The sequence below is a fragment of the Chanodichthys erythropterus genome, chromosome 7 (genome assembly GCF_024489055.1).
Source record: "Chanodichthys erythropterus isolate Z2021 chromosome 7, ASM2448905v1, whole genome shotgun sequence".
In the NCBI taxonomy this organism is placed as follows: Eukaryota; Metazoa; Chordata; class Actinopteri; order Cypriniformes; family Xenocyprididae; genus Chanodichthys; species Chanodichthys erythropterus.
Genome location: NC_090227.1, coordinates 43649026 through 43667504, shown reverse-complemented (window position 1 = coordinate 43667504; position 18479 = coordinate 43649026). Strand labels below are relative to the sequence as shown.

The 18479-nt window shown below is 34.7% G+C and overlaps 1 protein-coding gene across 7 annotated transcripts in view; it reads right to left on the bottom strand.

The window, feature by feature from the left end:
- Positions 1–1427: 1427 nt before the first annotated feature.
- LOC137023489 (protein mono-ADP-ribosyltransferase PARP6) overlaps positions 1428–18479 on the bottom strand; it is a 44509-nt gene continuing 27457 nt past the window's right edge. For 3 of the 7 annotated variants that reach the window (XM_067390661.1, XM_067390663.1, XM_067390664.1), the window contains exons 21-27: positions 18355–18467; positions 15964–16036; positions 11822–11891; positions 10383–10462; positions 10241–10307; positions 8700–8784; positions 1428–6089 (exon numbers count right to left, since the gene is read on the bottom strand). In XM_067390661.1, coding sequence (XP_067246762.1) covers positions 5987–6089; positions 8700–8784; positions 10241–10307; positions 10383–10462; positions 11822–11891; positions 15964–16036; positions 18355–18467 — 591 coding nt within the window. In that variant the 3' untranslated portion in view covers positions 1428–5986. Of the gene's footprint in view, positions 6090–8699; positions 8785–10240; positions 10308–10382; positions 10463–11821; positions 11892–15963; positions 16037–18354; positions 18468–18479 lie in introns of those variants that run through there. The other 4 variants (XM_067390662.1, XM_067390665.1, XR_010895548.1 and 1 more) reach the window with 3 other exon arrangements.

Here is an 18479-nt window from a genome sequence, read left to right as displayed (position 1 = left end):
GTTTACATCACTAACCTCAAGTGATGTCTTATGGCAAAAGAAAGAAAGAAAGAAATAAGAAACCAGAGGGATGGATGAATGGATAAGAATGTCATCAGACTGGAAATAAAAGGGAATTAGGATTGTCTCTGAAGACGACGGGATTAATCCACAACGAATTAAAGGAAAGACAAAGACACAAACACGAGGCTTCAGTGACACACACAGTCTGTCAGCGAACAGAAGCTGATTGAGTGAGAAAGAAACGACTAAAAAAGAAATGAATAGAACAACACGAGCAGAGAGACGACAGGAGCGGAGCGTCTGCTCTCTGGCGCCACCAACCAGCAAACAAGATGATTTACATGAATATATGAATAATTAATAAATAATAGATTCAACCATTTAATAAATGATTACTTTTTACTCTTATTTTACTATATTGCACTAGTACAATTAATATCAATAAATTAAAATAATGTAACTGAAATGCTAACAAACTTCGAAATGGACCAGAAAAGAACTTAATTCGATTTGTTATATTTATTTAAATCATTTATTTAATAAATAAACTGTGTGTGTGTGTGTGTATATATGGTTTTTAATATTATTAATAATAATAATATATTCAAATGATGTAATATAATTGAAATGCATTTAATATAATTTGGAACATGCATTTTGAAATTTCTGAAATCACAAAATAAATTGTCATGAATTAATATATATCACTATATATTACTGTATTGTTATAATACAATTAATATTAATATATTAAAATAATGTAACTGAAATGCTAAAAATATTGCATATATTATTTTTTATTATATATATATATATATATATATATATATATATATACATATTTAATTACATGTTACTGTTATTTTGATTTTTAATATTACAGTTATTGATTGTATTAATATATTCAAATAAATTAATAAAATATATAGTAATAAAATTGATATGCTAAAAAACATACAATCAAGATTTTTTTAAAAACATGCATTTTGAAATTTTTGGAAACTCAAAATGAATTGTCATGAATTAGTCAATTCATTTAAAAATAATTATACTAAGAAAAAGTTCTTTAATATTAAATTTACACAATATTTAGAGTATAATTTCTAAAAAGAAATGACTGGATTTCTCATCGTTAAGTTAAACAGGTAACAGTCCATGCTTAATCTTATCTAATGCTGATGATAACATCATATAACAAAACACTGTTAATCTCAGATAAACATCCTCCAGATTCACCTCAGAATGCATTGCACATATAACATTCACAGCTACTCTTTATTGTTCTCCAGGTTTCATTTGTGCAGAGCTGAAGTGAAGCAAAAGCGCCACCTGGTGTCAACAAGACGCCACTGCATGAAAAAAAACACCAACATTAATGAATGTCAGAGAGAAATCAAGCATCTAAAATTGTGCAAAACCTCCTTTTATTTATTGTTCAGCATTAATTCCACCTGTACAATCGCAGTTCATACAGCATGACCGAAGACCAGGAGATCCGACAGGTCTGACAACAGAAACGAGATCCAGAGAGCATCCTGATAACATTCCTCCTGTCCAATCACACCACTCACATATAGATTATTTACAGTGAAGATCTACAGCTGACCGCATCACGTCTGCACGTCTGACAGAGTCCAGGAGAGAAGGTGCATTAGAGAGAATCAGAGGCAGGCCGTGTCATAAACGCCACAAAATACAATCTTACAGCCGTTCCAGAGCAACAGAATACAGTCAAAACACACGAGATACGCCGGCAGTCAAACGTTTGGACGTAAAAGACTCAATTTATGTAAAAGACTCAGTGCTCCTAAAAACCTTCTGATCGAAAAACACCTGCTTAAATGACCGACACTCGTTTTGCAGACAAAGATAAATTGAGAATATGTATTGATTTGAAAAATTGATTTTTGATTTGGTAACACTTTACAACTCTAAAAAAATGCTGGTTTAAAAACAACCCAAGTTGGGTTGAAAATGGACAAACCCATTGTGATTGGGTTGTTTTAACTCAGCAGTTGGGTTAAATGTTTGACAATTTAAAAATTACTATATGTCTGGCATAAAATGAACCCAAAATATGTTGGAAATGAACATTTATTAATAAGTTTAATTAAAAATAGTTAAACAATAAACATTTATTAAATTGCTTATTAATAAATGTTCACTTTTTGATAATTATTGTTTCCTCTAGTAATTATGTGTCTGATTTTTAATTTCCAACATATTTTGGGTTCATTTTAAGTTAGACAAATAGTCATTTTTAAACAATAGTTGAGTTAAATAAAACTGGCCAGCATGTTGGTCAAACATTTAACCCAATCGCTGGGTTAAAACAACCAATCGCCGGGTTAAAACAACCCAATCGCTGGGTTAAAACAACCAATCGCCGGGTTAAAACAACCCAATCGCTGGGTTAAAACAACCAATCGCCGGGTTAAAACAACCCAATCGCTGGGTTAAAACAACCAATAGCCGGGTTAAAACAACCAATCGCTGGGTTTAAACAACCCAACCACTGGGTTAAAACAACCCAAAACGCTGGGTTAAAACAACCAATCGCCGGGTTAAAACAACCCAATCGCTGGGTTAAAACAACCAATCGCCGGGTTAAAACAACCCAATCGCTGGGTTAAAACAACCAATCGCCGGGTTAAAACAACCCAATCGCTGGGTTAAAACAACCAATCGCCGGGTTAAAACAACCCAATCGCTGGGTTAAAACAACCAATCGCCAGGTTAAAACAACCCAATCGCTGGGTTAAAACAACCAATAGCCGGGTTAAAACAACCAATCGCTGGGTTTAAACAACCCAACCACTGGGTTAAAACAACCCAAAACGCTGGGTTAAAACAACCAATCGTTGGGTTAAAACAACCCAGTCGCTCTGGTTTAAATCAACCCAATTGCTGGGTTAAAACAACCCAACCACTGGGTTAAAACAACCCAAAACGCTGTGTTAAAACAACCAATCGCCGGGTTAAAACAACCCAATCGCTGGGTTAAAACAACCAATCGCCGGGTTAAAACAACCCAATCGCTGGGTTAAAACAACCAATCGCCGGGTTAAAACAACCCAATCGCTGGGTTAAAACAACCAATAGCCGGGTTAAAACAACCAATCGCTGGGTTAAAACAACCCAACCACTGGGTTAAAACAACCCAAAACGCTGGGTTAAAACAACCAATCGCCGGGTTAAAACAACCCAATCGCTGGGTTAAAACAACCAATCGCCGGGTTAAAACAACCCAATCGCTGGGTTAAAACAACCAATCGCCGGGTTAAAACAACCCAATCGCTGGGTTAAAACAACCAATAGCCGGGTTAAAACAACCAATCGCTGGGTTTAAACAACCCAACCACTGGGTTAAAACAACCCAAAACGCTGGGTTAAAACAACCAATCGTTGGGTTAAAACAACCCAGTCGCTCTGGTTTAAATCAACCCAATTGCTGGGTTAAAACAACCCAACCACTGGGTTAAAACAACCCAAAACGCTGTGTTAAAACAACCAATCGCCGGGTTAAAACAACCCAATCGCTGGGTTAAAACAACCAATCGCCGGGTTAAAACAACCCAATCGCTGGGTTAAAACAACCAATCGCCGGGTTAAAACAACCCAATTGCTGGGTTAAAACAACCAATAGCCGGGTTAAAACAACCCAAAACGCTGGGTTAAAACGACCAATCGTTGGGTTAAAACAACCCAGTCGCTCTGGTTTAAATCAACCCAATTGCTGGGTTAAAACAATGAATAGCCGGGTTAAAACAACCCAATTGCTGGGTTAAAACAACCCAACCACTGGGTTAAAACAACCAATCGCTGGGTTAAAACGACCAATCGTTGGGTTAAAACAACCAATCGTTGGGTTAAAACGACCAATCGTTGGGTTAAAACAACCCAGTCGCTCTGGTTTAAATCAACCCAATTGCTGGGTTAAAACAATGAATAGCCGGGTTAAAACAACCCAATTGCTGGGTTAAAACAACCCAACCACTGGGTTAAAACAACCAATCGCTGGGTTAAAACGACCAATCGTTGGGTTAAAACAACCAATCGCTGGGTTAAAACGACCAATCGTTGGGTTAAAACAACCCAGTCGCTCTGGTTTAAATCAACCCAATTGCTGGGTTAAAACAATGAATAGCCGGGTTAAAACAACCCAATTGCTGGGTTAAAACAACCCAACCACTGGGTTAAAACAACCAATCGCTGGGTTAAAACAACCCAAAACGCTGGGTTAAAACAACCAATCGTTGGGTTAAAACAACCCAGTCGCTCTGGTTTAAATCAACCCAATCGCTGGGTTAAAACAACCAATAGCCGGGTTAAAACAACGAATAGCCGGGTTAAAACAACCCAATTGCTGGGTTAAAACAACCCAACCACTGGGTTAAAACAACCAATCGCTGGGTTAAAACAACCCAAAACGCTGGGTTAAAACAACCAATCGTTGGGTTAAAACAACCCAGTCGCTCTGGTTTAAATCAACCCAATCGCTGGGTTAAAACAACCAATAGCCGGGTTAAAACAACCCAATTGCTGGGTTAAAACAACCCAATTGCTGGGTTAAAACAACCCAACCGCTGGGTTAAAACAACCCAACTACTGGGTTAAAACAACCCAAAACGTTGGGTTTAAATCAACCAATCGCCAGGTTGAAACAACCCAATCAAACAACCAATCGCTAGACTTGTCCATTTCAACCCATTTTGTTGTGTTTGTTTGTCAACATTAGTTATCTATATTAGTTATTTTAGAACATATTTATTATTTAGAACATGAACTAGCAATCAACAAATGTACTTTTTTTATCTAACGTTAACAAAGATGAATAAATACTGTAGCAAATGTTCTGCTCATTGTTAGTTAATGGAACCTCATTGTAAAGTGTTACCCACAATTCTCATTTTTATGGAATTTTGCAGTGTTTATTATAAATTATTTATCCGTTACTCTTGAATTTAAGTCCCAATAGGGAGAAAGAGATGATCCCAACTCTGATTTTAATTTGTGTCACATGTTTTGATCCCTACATCATTCCCAGTTTGCATGAGTTTACTATTATAACATGTGGAAGAGTGTCGGAATGAAGAATGTCTAAATGTTTGACTGCAGGTGAGCTTTGTGGAAATTACCCACAAGCTCTCAGGAATGTCTGAGAATTGACAGCAGAACTAAAAGCCTCTGACGCGTCACAGGACAGATGACATCACCGAAGGGGCCCTAAACTCCGCGCTTTCCCGCCGGTTCAGAAGCCGCAGACGGCGCCATCCAGAAGATAAAAGCATAAAGATGAGTAACGACGTGTCCCTGTCCTCTCATCCATGTTCTGTTCCGCGATAAATCACGCCGAGCGCTTGTACGCGTGTAAGCGGAGCTCAGCGAGCTGAGGAACAAAAGACAGGAAATTGATTTCAGCAGGAAACTCAGAGATAAATACATCTGGGATATTAATACGTGTCATCAGTCAGAAAAAGCAGCGGATAACGCTTACAAACACAATAAGAATGCACAAAGATTCATCATTTACTATCCAGAGATGGAAAAACACTTTTAAATGACTTTTTTTGTTTTTCATGTTTATAGATATTTAGTGATCCGTCAAACAGAGTGGAACTGATATGAAAAAGAGTTCGAGCGAGAGAGTTTCATTGGCCGACGTCTCCTCCAATCAGGCGCTTGTCTGCTTTTGACTGACGGCAGCTCGACTCGGAGGTCAGAAAGGGTCGTGGGCGGGGCTTATTGCACTCGATAAAAGCATGTGTGGAGTTTTCCTTCATCTCATCTAAACGGAGGGTCGCACATCCGCCCCACACGGGAAATCCACACCGGAGGAGATCCGCATCCCATACTAAAAAGAAAGTATAGATGGAATAGAGTCGAGGAACGACGGCGGGCAGGAGAGAGAGATGCCGGGCACTTCTCTGTTTCCGCCCGGAAATGTGTCCGTCTCGACCGTCTCTGCTGGAAACCGATCCGTTCAGCTGGAGTAGATCTGGGTGCCGATGACGCGCATGATCTCCTTCTGGATCTTCGGCTCCTGTGTGTTAATATTAGCATCTCCCACCTGACCATCCTCATACCTGAGAGAGACACATGAGACACATCACATTTCATCCAAAAATCATGATTTAGTGTGTGAGCTAAGCTATTTTTATTATTCTGCAATATTTATTAATGTGCACTGTACAATATGCAGTATGTAAATCAATCATGTTTATCAAACTACCTGTACACAGTCACAATTAACGTGCATTATTTTTGTCTGTGCTTTGTTTATTTCTATACACATTTGTCATGACACATCATGATTAATCGGATCTAACATAAAAGTTTGTAGATACATACATTATTTATTTAAAGCTTTTATGTCAGATGCGACTAATTGCAATTAATCAATTTGACAGGACTACTTTATATATATTTAATTTTTGACCTTATTGACCGTTATTATTTTCTTTCTTGTTTTCTCATAATATCGAATCAATTTTCAAGTGATGTCAACATAAGTTGATTTCACATGAACAGTTGTTTATTCATGATCCTGATGTAACAAAACTCAACATAATAAAAACAAGATCATTAGAAAACAAAGTTTGTTATGTTGCGTTGAGTTTTGTTATATCAAGATCAGGAGAAAACAGCTGTTTTGTTTAGGAATGCATGATATATTGTCCACCATATCGTATCGGCCGATATATGTTCATTTTTAATGTTATCATTATCGGCTTGATAAGAACATTTGGCTGATATATTAAAACTGATAAATAATGGATTATTTCGGTTTTCGGCTTTCAACTATAAAGAATTATCGGTTATCGTAATGGCTGATATATGTTCATTTATAATGTTATCGTTATCGGCCTGATAAGAAAATTTGGCCGATATATTAAAACTGATAAATAATGGATTATTTCAAGTATCGGCTTTCAAATATAAAGAATTATCGGTTTTCGTATCAGCCGATATATGTTAATTTATAATGTTATCGTTATCGGCCTGATAAGAACATTTGGCCGATATATTAAAACTGATAAATAATGGATTATTTCGGTTTTCGGCTTTCAAATATAAAGAATTATCGGTTATCGTAACAGCTGATATATGTTCATTTATAATGTTATCGTTATCGGCCTGATAAGAACATTTGGCCGATATATTAAAACTGATAAATAATGGATTATTTCAGGTATCGGCTTTCAAATATAAAGAATTATCGGTTTTCGTATCGGCCGATATATGTTCATTTTTAATGTTATCGTTATCGGCCTGATAAGAAAATTTGGCCGATATATTAAAGCTGATAAATAATGGATTATTTCGATTATTGACTTTCAAATATAAAGAATTATCGGTTTTCGTATCGGCCGGTATATGTTCATTTTTAATGTCATTGTTATCGGCTTGATAAGAACATTTGGCCGATATATTAAAGCCAATAAATAATGGATTATTTCGGTTATCGGCTTTCAAATATAAAGAATTATCGGTTATCGTATCGGCCGATATATGTAAATTTATAATGTTATCGTTATCGGCCTGATAAGAACATTTGGCTGATATATTAAAACTGATAAATAATGGATTATTTCAGGTATCGGCTTTGAAATATAAAGAATTATCTGTTTTCGTATCGGCCGATATATGTTCATATTTAATGTTATCGTTATCGGCCTGATAAGAAAATTTGCCAGATATATTAAAACTGATAAATAATGGATTATTTCAGGTATCGGCTTTCAAATATAAAGAATTATCGGTTTTCGTATCGGCCGATATATGTTCATTTTTAATGTTATCGTTATCGGCCTGATAAGAAAATTTGCCCGATATATTACAGCTGATAAATAATGGATTATTTCGATTATCGACTTTTAAATATAAAGAATTATTGGTTTTCGCATCGGCTGATATGTTCATTTATAATGTTATCGTTATCGGCCTGATAAGAAAATTTGCCCGATATATTAAAACTGATAAATAATGGATTATTTCGATTATTGACTTTAAAAATGAACATATATCAGCCAATACGAAAACCGATAATTCTTTGTATTTGAAAGTCAATAATCGAAATAATCCATTATTTATCAGTTTTAATATATCGGGCAAATTTTCTTATCAGGCCGATAACGATAACATTAAAAATTAACATATATCAGCCAATACGAAAACCGATAATTCTTTGTATTTGAATGTTATCGTTATCGGCCTGATGAGAAAATTTGGCCGATATATTAAAGCTGATAAATAATGGATTATTTCCTTCAGCTGAGACACTTCAGATGAGCACTGTTTACCATGATGGTTTTGAATTGCTTGAAATTTGATAGAAATCACTTAAAAAAATAAAAAAAATAAGTACAAAGTACAGCGCAAGTCTGTCATGTAGGCTACATAATAATATAATGAGAAAATTATAATTGTGTGCTTTGGACGTGGCTTTAATGGTGAGACTTTTGTTTTTGTAATCAGGCTTTCAAAAATTATATACAAATTTGGATTTAGATATATCAGCCAATATATCCATTATTGGTTTTCAAATATTAAGAATTATCGGTTATCGGTATCGGCCAAAATTTTTATATCAGTGTATACCTAGTTTTGTTTTGTTGCGATCACAAAAAAAAAACGAGAAAAAACAATGCATGGCCTCTTAGGGCTTCCGTAGATTCTTTGGCACAGACACTCACACGAAGAAGAAGCGTGTGCAGACGTGGTCAGACACCGGACACACCCAGATGTTTCCATGTTTCTGCAGGTCTTTTGATGTGATCACTGTGAACAGAGAAACAGATGTTATTATCGCTAACTAAAACTATTAAAAACATTTCTGTTAATTGAAATAAAGCTGAAATAAAATAAAGTATAAATATTAGTTGAAAAATAAAATGACATAAGATTAAGTTGTAGCACTAATTATTATCTATCCCCGCCATTGATGGAATTTTCCGGCTTTCCATGTTTTCACTGTTATACAGTAGGGGGTGCTATTACACATCTTCTGAAAGAGTACCGAATTTATGGATCAAAACACTGACAAAAAAGGAGCAGAAACAAGCAAAAGAAGTATTTCTTATACACAATGTATTAATCTTTAAAAATTTGATTTTCTCAACTTTTTGTTCAAAATGTTGCTTTTTTTAATGAAACTTGCCCACATTCAAGTGTTGATAAAAGAAGAATGCATGAAGCTAGAGTAATTTTTTCTTTAGTTTTTTATTATTATTATTTTTTGTTTAAAAGCAGAGACTCTGATCTTTCTTTTGATATATTTGCATGTTCAGATATAAATACAACAAAATATTTTGGGGGCCATGATTTTTTTTTAAATAAAACTGAAATAAAAAATACTAGTATAAAATAATAGTAAAATAAACCAGTAAATTAAAGCAATATTTAAAAAAACAAACAAAAAACAAACAAAAAATGACAAAAGCACATAATGAAATTATTAAAAAAAACAAAAAACAAAAAACTAAAATATACAAATAAAAGCTAATTCAAAACAGGAATGCAACTATGATAAAACTAAAATAACACTTCATGCACTCATCATCTGTATCAAAATGTATCAATCAATGTATCACATGAGGTTTCTCTTGTCTCCTCAGCTGTCATGGGCTGTGTTCAAAATCACCCCCTATACCCTCATTCACTATTCCCTGCATTAGTCCACTATTATAGTCCACATGAGGGAGTGAATTAACCTTATACACCATTTAATAATCAATTTAAAAGGAATGTATACCTGTATGATATTACGCTGTACCCACATTGGACCAGCGGTTTGTAAAATGATGATTTGGATGATTCAGCTGAGGGTGCCATCTTCTGGTCAGACGCGGGAATACATTCGGTATTCAGATTGGCTCTCTAGCCATTGAGTTGTACATTTGTAATTGCAGTGCATTGTGGGATTGATTGAATGAGTGCACTTGATAACATCCACTATGGTTTCGGACACCACTACAAGTGGCTGTCCCCTCAAATAGTGCCCTATTTAAGGGTATAGGGGGCAATTTCCAACACAGCTATGGTTTCTAAGCATGCTTCCTCATTTGTTAATTGATTAATCCCACCTGTTCCTTGTTTTCTCCCTCTCTTTAGGGGAGGAACGACACAATGTTTGTTATTCTGGCTTAAGTCGTGAATAAAAGTGACCGCTGTGATTATATTCTCCCTCACCTCTAGCTGTGCAAGACTGTGAGATCAGGTGTTTGAGATGCTTTACCTTCACAGAGAGCGATGCAGTTTAAATTCCTGCTCTGGAGGAAACGCGACTGTATCGGCCGACTCTGCTGAAGCACAAAAACACACACGTTTAGACCTCTGATGAGCACAGATTGTAAATGCATGTGACGTCACTGTTGTACCTGTGGCATTGTGTTCATTCGATTATAACGCTGGACGAGTTCATCTTTAGTGGGCATGCGATGCTGTCCCTTCCCCATTCCTAAACACACACAGAAATATAATACATCTCTGTGACAACATTTTATCTCATCTCCAGGGAAATGATGTCGGTGTTCGAATGAAGCCACAACAAAATCGTTTCTATTCTTGTTGTTTTTTTGAGTGATTTTGTCCTGGATCTTCTTTGATGGTCATACTGGCAGTTTTCCTCCACAGACCTCCTGCAGGATTTTGTTGTTGGTTATTTTGACACTCGTCACACAGCTACTAACTAGACCGGGTTGTCGCTGTTGGTGATGAGATTATTCAGCCTTCTGATCCATGATGTTAGTGGTTTTAGTTTGATCAGCAGGTTTAAGTGTCCAGAGCTCATTTCTCTTTGAAGGAAACATGTGAGATTGAGACGACTTTGCATGTGTTGTGCACTGCAAAAATCATGTTGTTAATCAGGATTTTTTAATTTTAGTTTGTCTTGTTTTCCAGTAAACATACTTCAATGCAAAAAAATGCTTTTCTTACTTAGATTTTTTTGTCTTGTTTCCAGTCCAAATATCCAAAAACAGGTTGCATTTTCTTGACAAGCAAAAATTATTGTCTTGTTTACAGAAAAAATAAATCTTGTTCCTTAAATCAAGCCAAAAAATATATTTGGGGTAAGCAAAATAAACTTGTTTTCGGTTTTCGGCTCACCCCAATGGCAGATTATTTTGCTTGTTTTAAACAAAACACAATATCTTAAGCAATTTTCCTTTTCAAGTAAATGTATCTTGATTTAAGAAAGTTTAAATGATTGTATTGGAAAACAAGAAAAATCCTGAGGAAGAAAATCATTTTTTGCAATATATTATCTTACACGAATTTGCTTCTCAAGTATATGCATTTACTGAAGTTTTAAAGAAATTTCACTTTAAAACATTTGGAAGCCTGTTTCCGCCACTAAACTCACAATTGTGAGAAATAAAGTCAGAATTGCGAGTTATAAACTCACAATTGCGGGATATACTAGGAATGACGAGTTTATAACTCATAATTCTGACTTTATAAACTCACAATTCTGAGAAAAAGTCAGAATTGCGAGACTGTCGCAATTATAAAGTTTTTATTTTTTATTCAGTGGCGGAAACAAGCTTTCATAAAAACAATACAAAATACTGATGAAGAAAATGATTTTTAGCAGTGTGGAAAACAGAAAAAATACATTGATTCAAAAACAGTATTAAAATCAAAGCATCCATGCACAGCAAAACATTCAAATGGATCAGAAAATAACGGCTGATGTGTTTGTTACAGAGAGAGAGAGACGGAGATGTGGTTTTAGATGGTTTCAGATGCCCTGAAGAACAGCCCAGCGGACACAAACCCACAGCGGACACACGGAGGACGAGGGTTTGGATCGTACCTGAGTATCCAAAGGAAATACTGGATATGGGGCTCAGATAGATGCCCTTCCCATACGCTGCTCCATGCAGCTTTGATGAAAGAGAAGAACAGGAGAGAGTTACACGACGAACACGCTCCCCGTGGAAGAGAAACAGAACGCGGCAGAAACACTTTCACATGTGAGCCCAAGAATCAGATCGACACAAAAGAGATTTCCTCCCGCTGTATTTTTGTCTTGTTTTCCAGTAAAAATATCATAAAACAAGATTCACTCGAAAAATGCTGGGTTAAAAATGGAAAAACTCAGCGGTATTGGGTTGTTTTAACCCAGCGCTTGGGTTAAATGTTTGATCAACCTGCTGGGTAGTTTTTATTTAACTCAACTATTGTTTAAAAATGACTGTTTTGCTTGCTTATATAAACCCAAAATATTTAACCCAACCGCTGGGTCAAAACAACCCAATCTCTGGATTAAAACAACCCAATCATAATTAATAATTATCGCCCAATCTCTGGGTTAAAACAACCCAATCATAATTAATAAATATAACCCCATCTCTGGGTTAAAACAACCCAATTATAATGAATAAATATAACCCATTCTCTTGGTTAAAACAACCCAATCATAATTAATAAATATAGCCCAATCTCTGGGTTAAAACAACCCAATCATAATGAATAAATATAACCCATTGTCTGGGTTAAAACAACCCAATCATAATTAATAAATATAGCCCAATCTCTGGGTTAAAACAACCCAACCGCTCCGTTAAAACAACCCAATCATAATTAATAAATATAGCCCAATCTCTGGGTTAAAACAACCCAACCGCTGGGTTAAAACAACACAATCATAATGAATAAATATAACCCATTCTCTGGGTTAAAACAACCCAATCATAATTAATAAATATAGCCCAATCTCTGGGTTAAAACAACCCAACCGCTGGGTTAAAACAACCCAATCATAATGAATAAATATAGCCCAATCTCTGGGTTAAAACAACCCAACCGCTGGGTTAAAACAACCCAATCATAATGAATAAATATAGCCCATCTCTGGGTTAAAACAACCCAATCATAATTAATAAATATAGCCCATCTCTGGGTTAAAACAACCCAATCATAATTAATAAATATAGCCCAATCTCTGGGTTAAAACAACCCAATCATAATTAATAAATATAACCCCATCTCTGGGTTAAAACAACCCAATTATAATGAATAAATATAACCCATTCTCTTGGTTAAAACAACCCAATCATAATTAATAAATATAGCCCAATCTCTGGGTTAAAACAACCCAATCATAATGAATAAATATAGCCCAATCTCTGGGTTAAAACAACCCAATCATAATGAATAAATATAACCCAATCTCTGGGTTAAAACAACCCAATTATAATGAATAAATATAACCCATTCTCTGGGTTAAAACAACCCAACCGCTGGGTTAAAACAACCCAATCATAATTAATAAATATATCCCAATCTCTGGGTTAAAACAACCCAACCGCTGGGTTAAAACAACTCAATCATAATGAATAAATATAGCCCATCTCTGGGTTAAAACAACCCAATCATAATTAATAAATATAGCCCAATCTCTGGGTTACAACAACCCAATCATAATTAATAAATATAGCCCATCTCTGGGTTAAAACAACCCAATCATAATTAATAAATATAGCCCAATCTCTGGGTTAAAACAACCCAATCATAATTAATAAATATAACCCCATCTCTGGGTTAAAACAACCCAATTATAATGAATAAATATAACCCATTCTCTTGGTTAAAACAACCCAATCATAATTAATAAATATAGCCCAATCTCTGGGTTAAAACAACCCAATCATAATGAATAAATATAACCCAATCTCTGGGTTAAAACAACCCAATTATAATGAATAAATATAACCCATTCTCTGGGTTAAAACAACCCAATCATAATTAATAAATATAGCCCAATCTCTGGGTTAAAACAACCCAACCGCTGGGTTAAAACAACCCAATCATAATTAATAAATATAGCCCAATCTCTGGGTTAAAACAACCCAGCCGCTGGGTTAAAACAACCCAATCATAATGAATAAATATAGCCCAATCTCTGGGTTAAAACAACCCAATCATAATGAATAAATATAACCCAATCTCTGGGTTAAAACAACCCAATCATAATTAATAAATATAGCCCAATCTCTGGGTTAAAACAACCCAATCATAATTAATAAATATAGCCCAATCTCTGGGTTAAAACAACCCAATCATAATTAATAAATATAGCCCAATCTCTGGGTTAAAACAACCCAACCGCTGGGTTAAAACAACCCAATCATAATGAATAAATATAGCCCAATCTCTGGGTTAAAACAACCCAATCATAATTAATAAATATAGCCCATCTCTGGGTTAAAACAACCCAATCATAATTAATAAATATAACCCCATCTCTGGGTTAAAACAACCCAATTATAATGAATAAATATAACCCATTCTCTTGGTTAAAACAACCCAATCATAATTAATAAATATAACCCCATCTCTGTGTTAAAACAACCCAATCATAATGAATAAATATAGCCCAATCTCTGGGTTAAAACAACCCAACCGCTGGGTTAAAACAACCCAATCATAATGAATAAATATAGCCCAATCTCTGGGTTAAAACAACCCAATTATAATGAATAAATATAACCCATTCTCTTGGTTAAAACAACCCAATCATAATTAATAAAAATAACCCCATCTCTGGGTTAAAACAACCCAATTATAATGAATAAATATAACCCAATCTCTGGGTTAAAACAACCCAATCATAATTAATAAATATAACCCATTCTCTGGGTTAAAACAACCCAATCATAATTAATAAATATAGCCCAATCTCTGGGTTAAAACAACCCAATCATAATTAATAAATATAACCCCATCTCTGGGTTAAAACAACCCAATCATAATGAATAAATATAACCCAATCTCTGGGTTAAAACAACCCAATCATAATGAATAAATATAACCCATTCTCTGGGTTAAAACAACCCAATCATAATTAATAAATATAGCCCAATCTCTGGGTTAAAACAACCCAACCGCTGGGTTAAAACAACCCAATCATAATGAATAAATATAGCCCAATCTCTGGGTTAAAACAACCCAATCATAATGAATAAATATAACCCAATCTCTGGGTTAAAACAACCCAATCATAATGAATAAATATAACCCAATCTCTGGGTTAAAACAACCCAATCATAATGAATAAATATAGCCCAATCTCTGGGTTAAAACAACCCAATCATAATGAATAAATATAACCCAATCTCTGGGTTAAAACAACCCAACCGCTGGCCCAAAACAACCCAATCTCTGGGTTATAACAACTCAATCATAATTTTTGGGTTGGTCCATTTTTAGCCCAACTTGGGTTGTTTTTAAACCAGCATCGATTAGAGTGCAGAAAAATATGTCAGAAAAATAATCTTGTTTTCTGACCTCACAGAGATATTTTTGTTTTTTCAGCATAAACTCACTTCATTTTGACGCTTTAATGCTTCTAAACTAAATGTATCTTGATTTAAGAACTTTTAGAATTTTTTAACAGAAAACAAGACAAAAATACTAATCAAGTCGCAGTGCACCAAGAAGAACAACACACAGAAAGCAAACACATGATCACAGACGTATGAGGTGATTCATTCAATGACACCGGCCAATCACAGCCAAGAATGAAAAGAACAGCATCATGTGAGAATATGGAGTAAAGCATGAGGAACGAGTGACGCAGGAAAGACCTGCTCAGGAAGAAGATGGATGATGATGATGATGGCTTCCAGTGAAGACAATGAAACATGAACATGCGTTATGAACAGCTGTAAGACTGAATGAAATCACAGACGTCCTTCCAGGAGAAAAACATGACATCAACAAGCAACAGAAGATGATCCACACGGACAGATGTCATAACAACAGATCACTTTGTTGTTTTCTTGGACAAAACTCTTGAACCCCTTAGAAACCTCATTAAACGCCACATTCACACCGATCTCAAAGTCTTCAGAGCAATGCAAAGAAACAACACTGGAGAACAACTCATATTCATCTTCATTCGTCCAATGAGGAGATGCGTCTGAGATCAGCTGACTGATGTCATTTACATACCTGCAGTTTAGTATAAGAGGCATTGACCAGTCCATTTCTCAGAACCGAGTGCCAGTTCTCAATATGGGAACCACTGGAGAGAGAGAGAGAGAAATACAGCAGTAAGTAAATGTTACAATGCTCAATATTAATATGATAAAGCAGGTGAAAAATCTCCACAGACCACAATATTATAGAGACACTCTTTCCACCCGCAACAGTATAGCAGACGTCCTGTAGTTTTGCACCACTCACATTTCATAAAATGTCAAAATCGAGTTTTATAAATGTGACAAGAGATTCTGATGATCTGCACACTATGATGCAACGTTCAGAAAGGAGCAGCACAGCGGATGATGGTTAAATCCGGCACAGGTGTATTTTTAAACACAGCCGTCTGGAGATATTTCTGCTGCTTGAAAGAGTTACGCTAGACTTTTGTTGGCTGTTTTGGGACGACTTTTATTTCTCGTAAGGTCTAAAAGTGGAAATGTGTCCATAAAAATAACACAAAAAGCACAGAAATAGCAATAGCGTTGTCCTGGCATTTTTAAATTTAGACCACATGGAGTTGAATCAAATTTATACAAAGTCTGCACCCAAAATAAGCCTTTTATTATTTTGAATCCTCCTGATGTTATTGTACTGTGGTCTGTCAGGAACATTTCACTGCGCTCTGAATAGTAACCTGATCAACGACTTATAAATCCAGATTTAAATGAATAAGCTACAAAAACTCACAGTTTTGTTCTTAACTTACAACACTGCAAACAATGTGTTTCTTACTTAGTATTTTTGTTTTGTTTCCAGTCCAAATATCTAAAAATTCTTAAATCAAGATGTATTTACTAATGTAGTAAAATGCCATGAGATATTATGTCTTGATTTCTGGAGAAATAAATCAAAATTAAGTGAGTTTTTGCTTAAAAAACAGCAAAATTATCTGCCGGGGTAAGAAAAATAATCATAATTCAGAAACAAGATTGTTTTTCTTACCCTATTGGCAGATAATTTTGCTTGTTTTAAGCTTTTCCTTTTTCCCAGAAAACAAGACATAATATATTATGGCATTTTACTGCATTAGTAAATACATCTTGATTTAAGATTTTTTTTTAGATATTTGTACTGGAAACAAGACAAAAATACTAAGCATTTTTTGCAGTTTTTTTCTAAAATGAACTGAATTGAACCTGATTACAGTGAATGGAAAATCACTTTTCCTTTCATAATAAAAACCTTAATTTAAAAACTGCATGTTGTGTTTAATCGTGTTATCTGTGATTCATATTTAAATTTCTTTGATGATCTGAAACATTAAAGTGTGACAAACATGCAAACAAATAAAAAAATCAAGCACTTTTCACAAAACTGTATATAAACATTTTTACATTATTCTAAGATTTTACTTGTTGAATACGATCAAATAAGAGTCCAAAACACCATTTAATGCATTTAAAACTAATTTTCATGCTTGACGTTGGGATTTGTGGATTGTGCCCTATTCATGCAAAATGCCATATTTATTCAAGTTTTTATTGCTTTTCTAATTCTGACAGCGATGATTAAAGGGAAATAAACACAGTTGTTGTTGTTTCATATTTATATTAATTTAAAACAGGGATTTTCAAACTGAGGTCCTGGGAAAAGTTTAGAGAAAAACTTAAATAAATAAATAATAAGATTTAAATAATGAAAAGAAATTAATAAAAAATATTGAAAATAAATATGATTATTAGTTAGTTATTAATCGATTAAAATAAATAAAAATTGATTAATATAAATAAAAAAAGATTGAAAATAAAAGAATAAATAAAATTTAACAGTACATTATTATAGTGAGTAGAAGAAATCTAATAATAATGTAACTTAATAGAAACAAATTTTAGATGTAATAATTTTTCAGTGTATAAATTGGATGTTTATAAAAGATAGATGCCTTTGCCTAATGATATATATATATATATATATATATATATACATATTATTTGTTATGTTATTATTATGCTAATTGTTTAGATTTTGAGAATGCACATTAACATATTTTTGATACACTTGCTGAAAATGCAATATCACTCTCTGAAGGAAGAGCAGAAATAAATCTGTTTACCCAATTAATTCATAGCCTTTTGAAGTTTAATATGCACATTAAGCCATATTGCAATTCCTGTTTTCCTCCACAAATTTAAGAGCACTTGAAATGAGAATTAACACTTTTCTTACAACTTTAAGGACCTTCGGGAACCCTGTTATACTGCATGATGCAACAAACTCCCGTTATATTCAATAAAGCTGTAGTTTGCTGGACTTCAGTGAAGACAGCTGTGTTAATTATGATGGCAGTGTTTGTCGTGTGCATGAGTCTGATTGTGTGTGATGTGTGTCCGTGTGCTTCAGCAGGTCGCTGTGACTCACTGGAAGGCGAAGGTGCTCCCGTAGAGTTTCTTAGCGGTGCGAAACCGAGCTTCTTTCGCTGGCGGACTGCTCAACAGCAGGAACTGATGCGACGTGTGCATGAACTTCAGCTGCTATACACATAG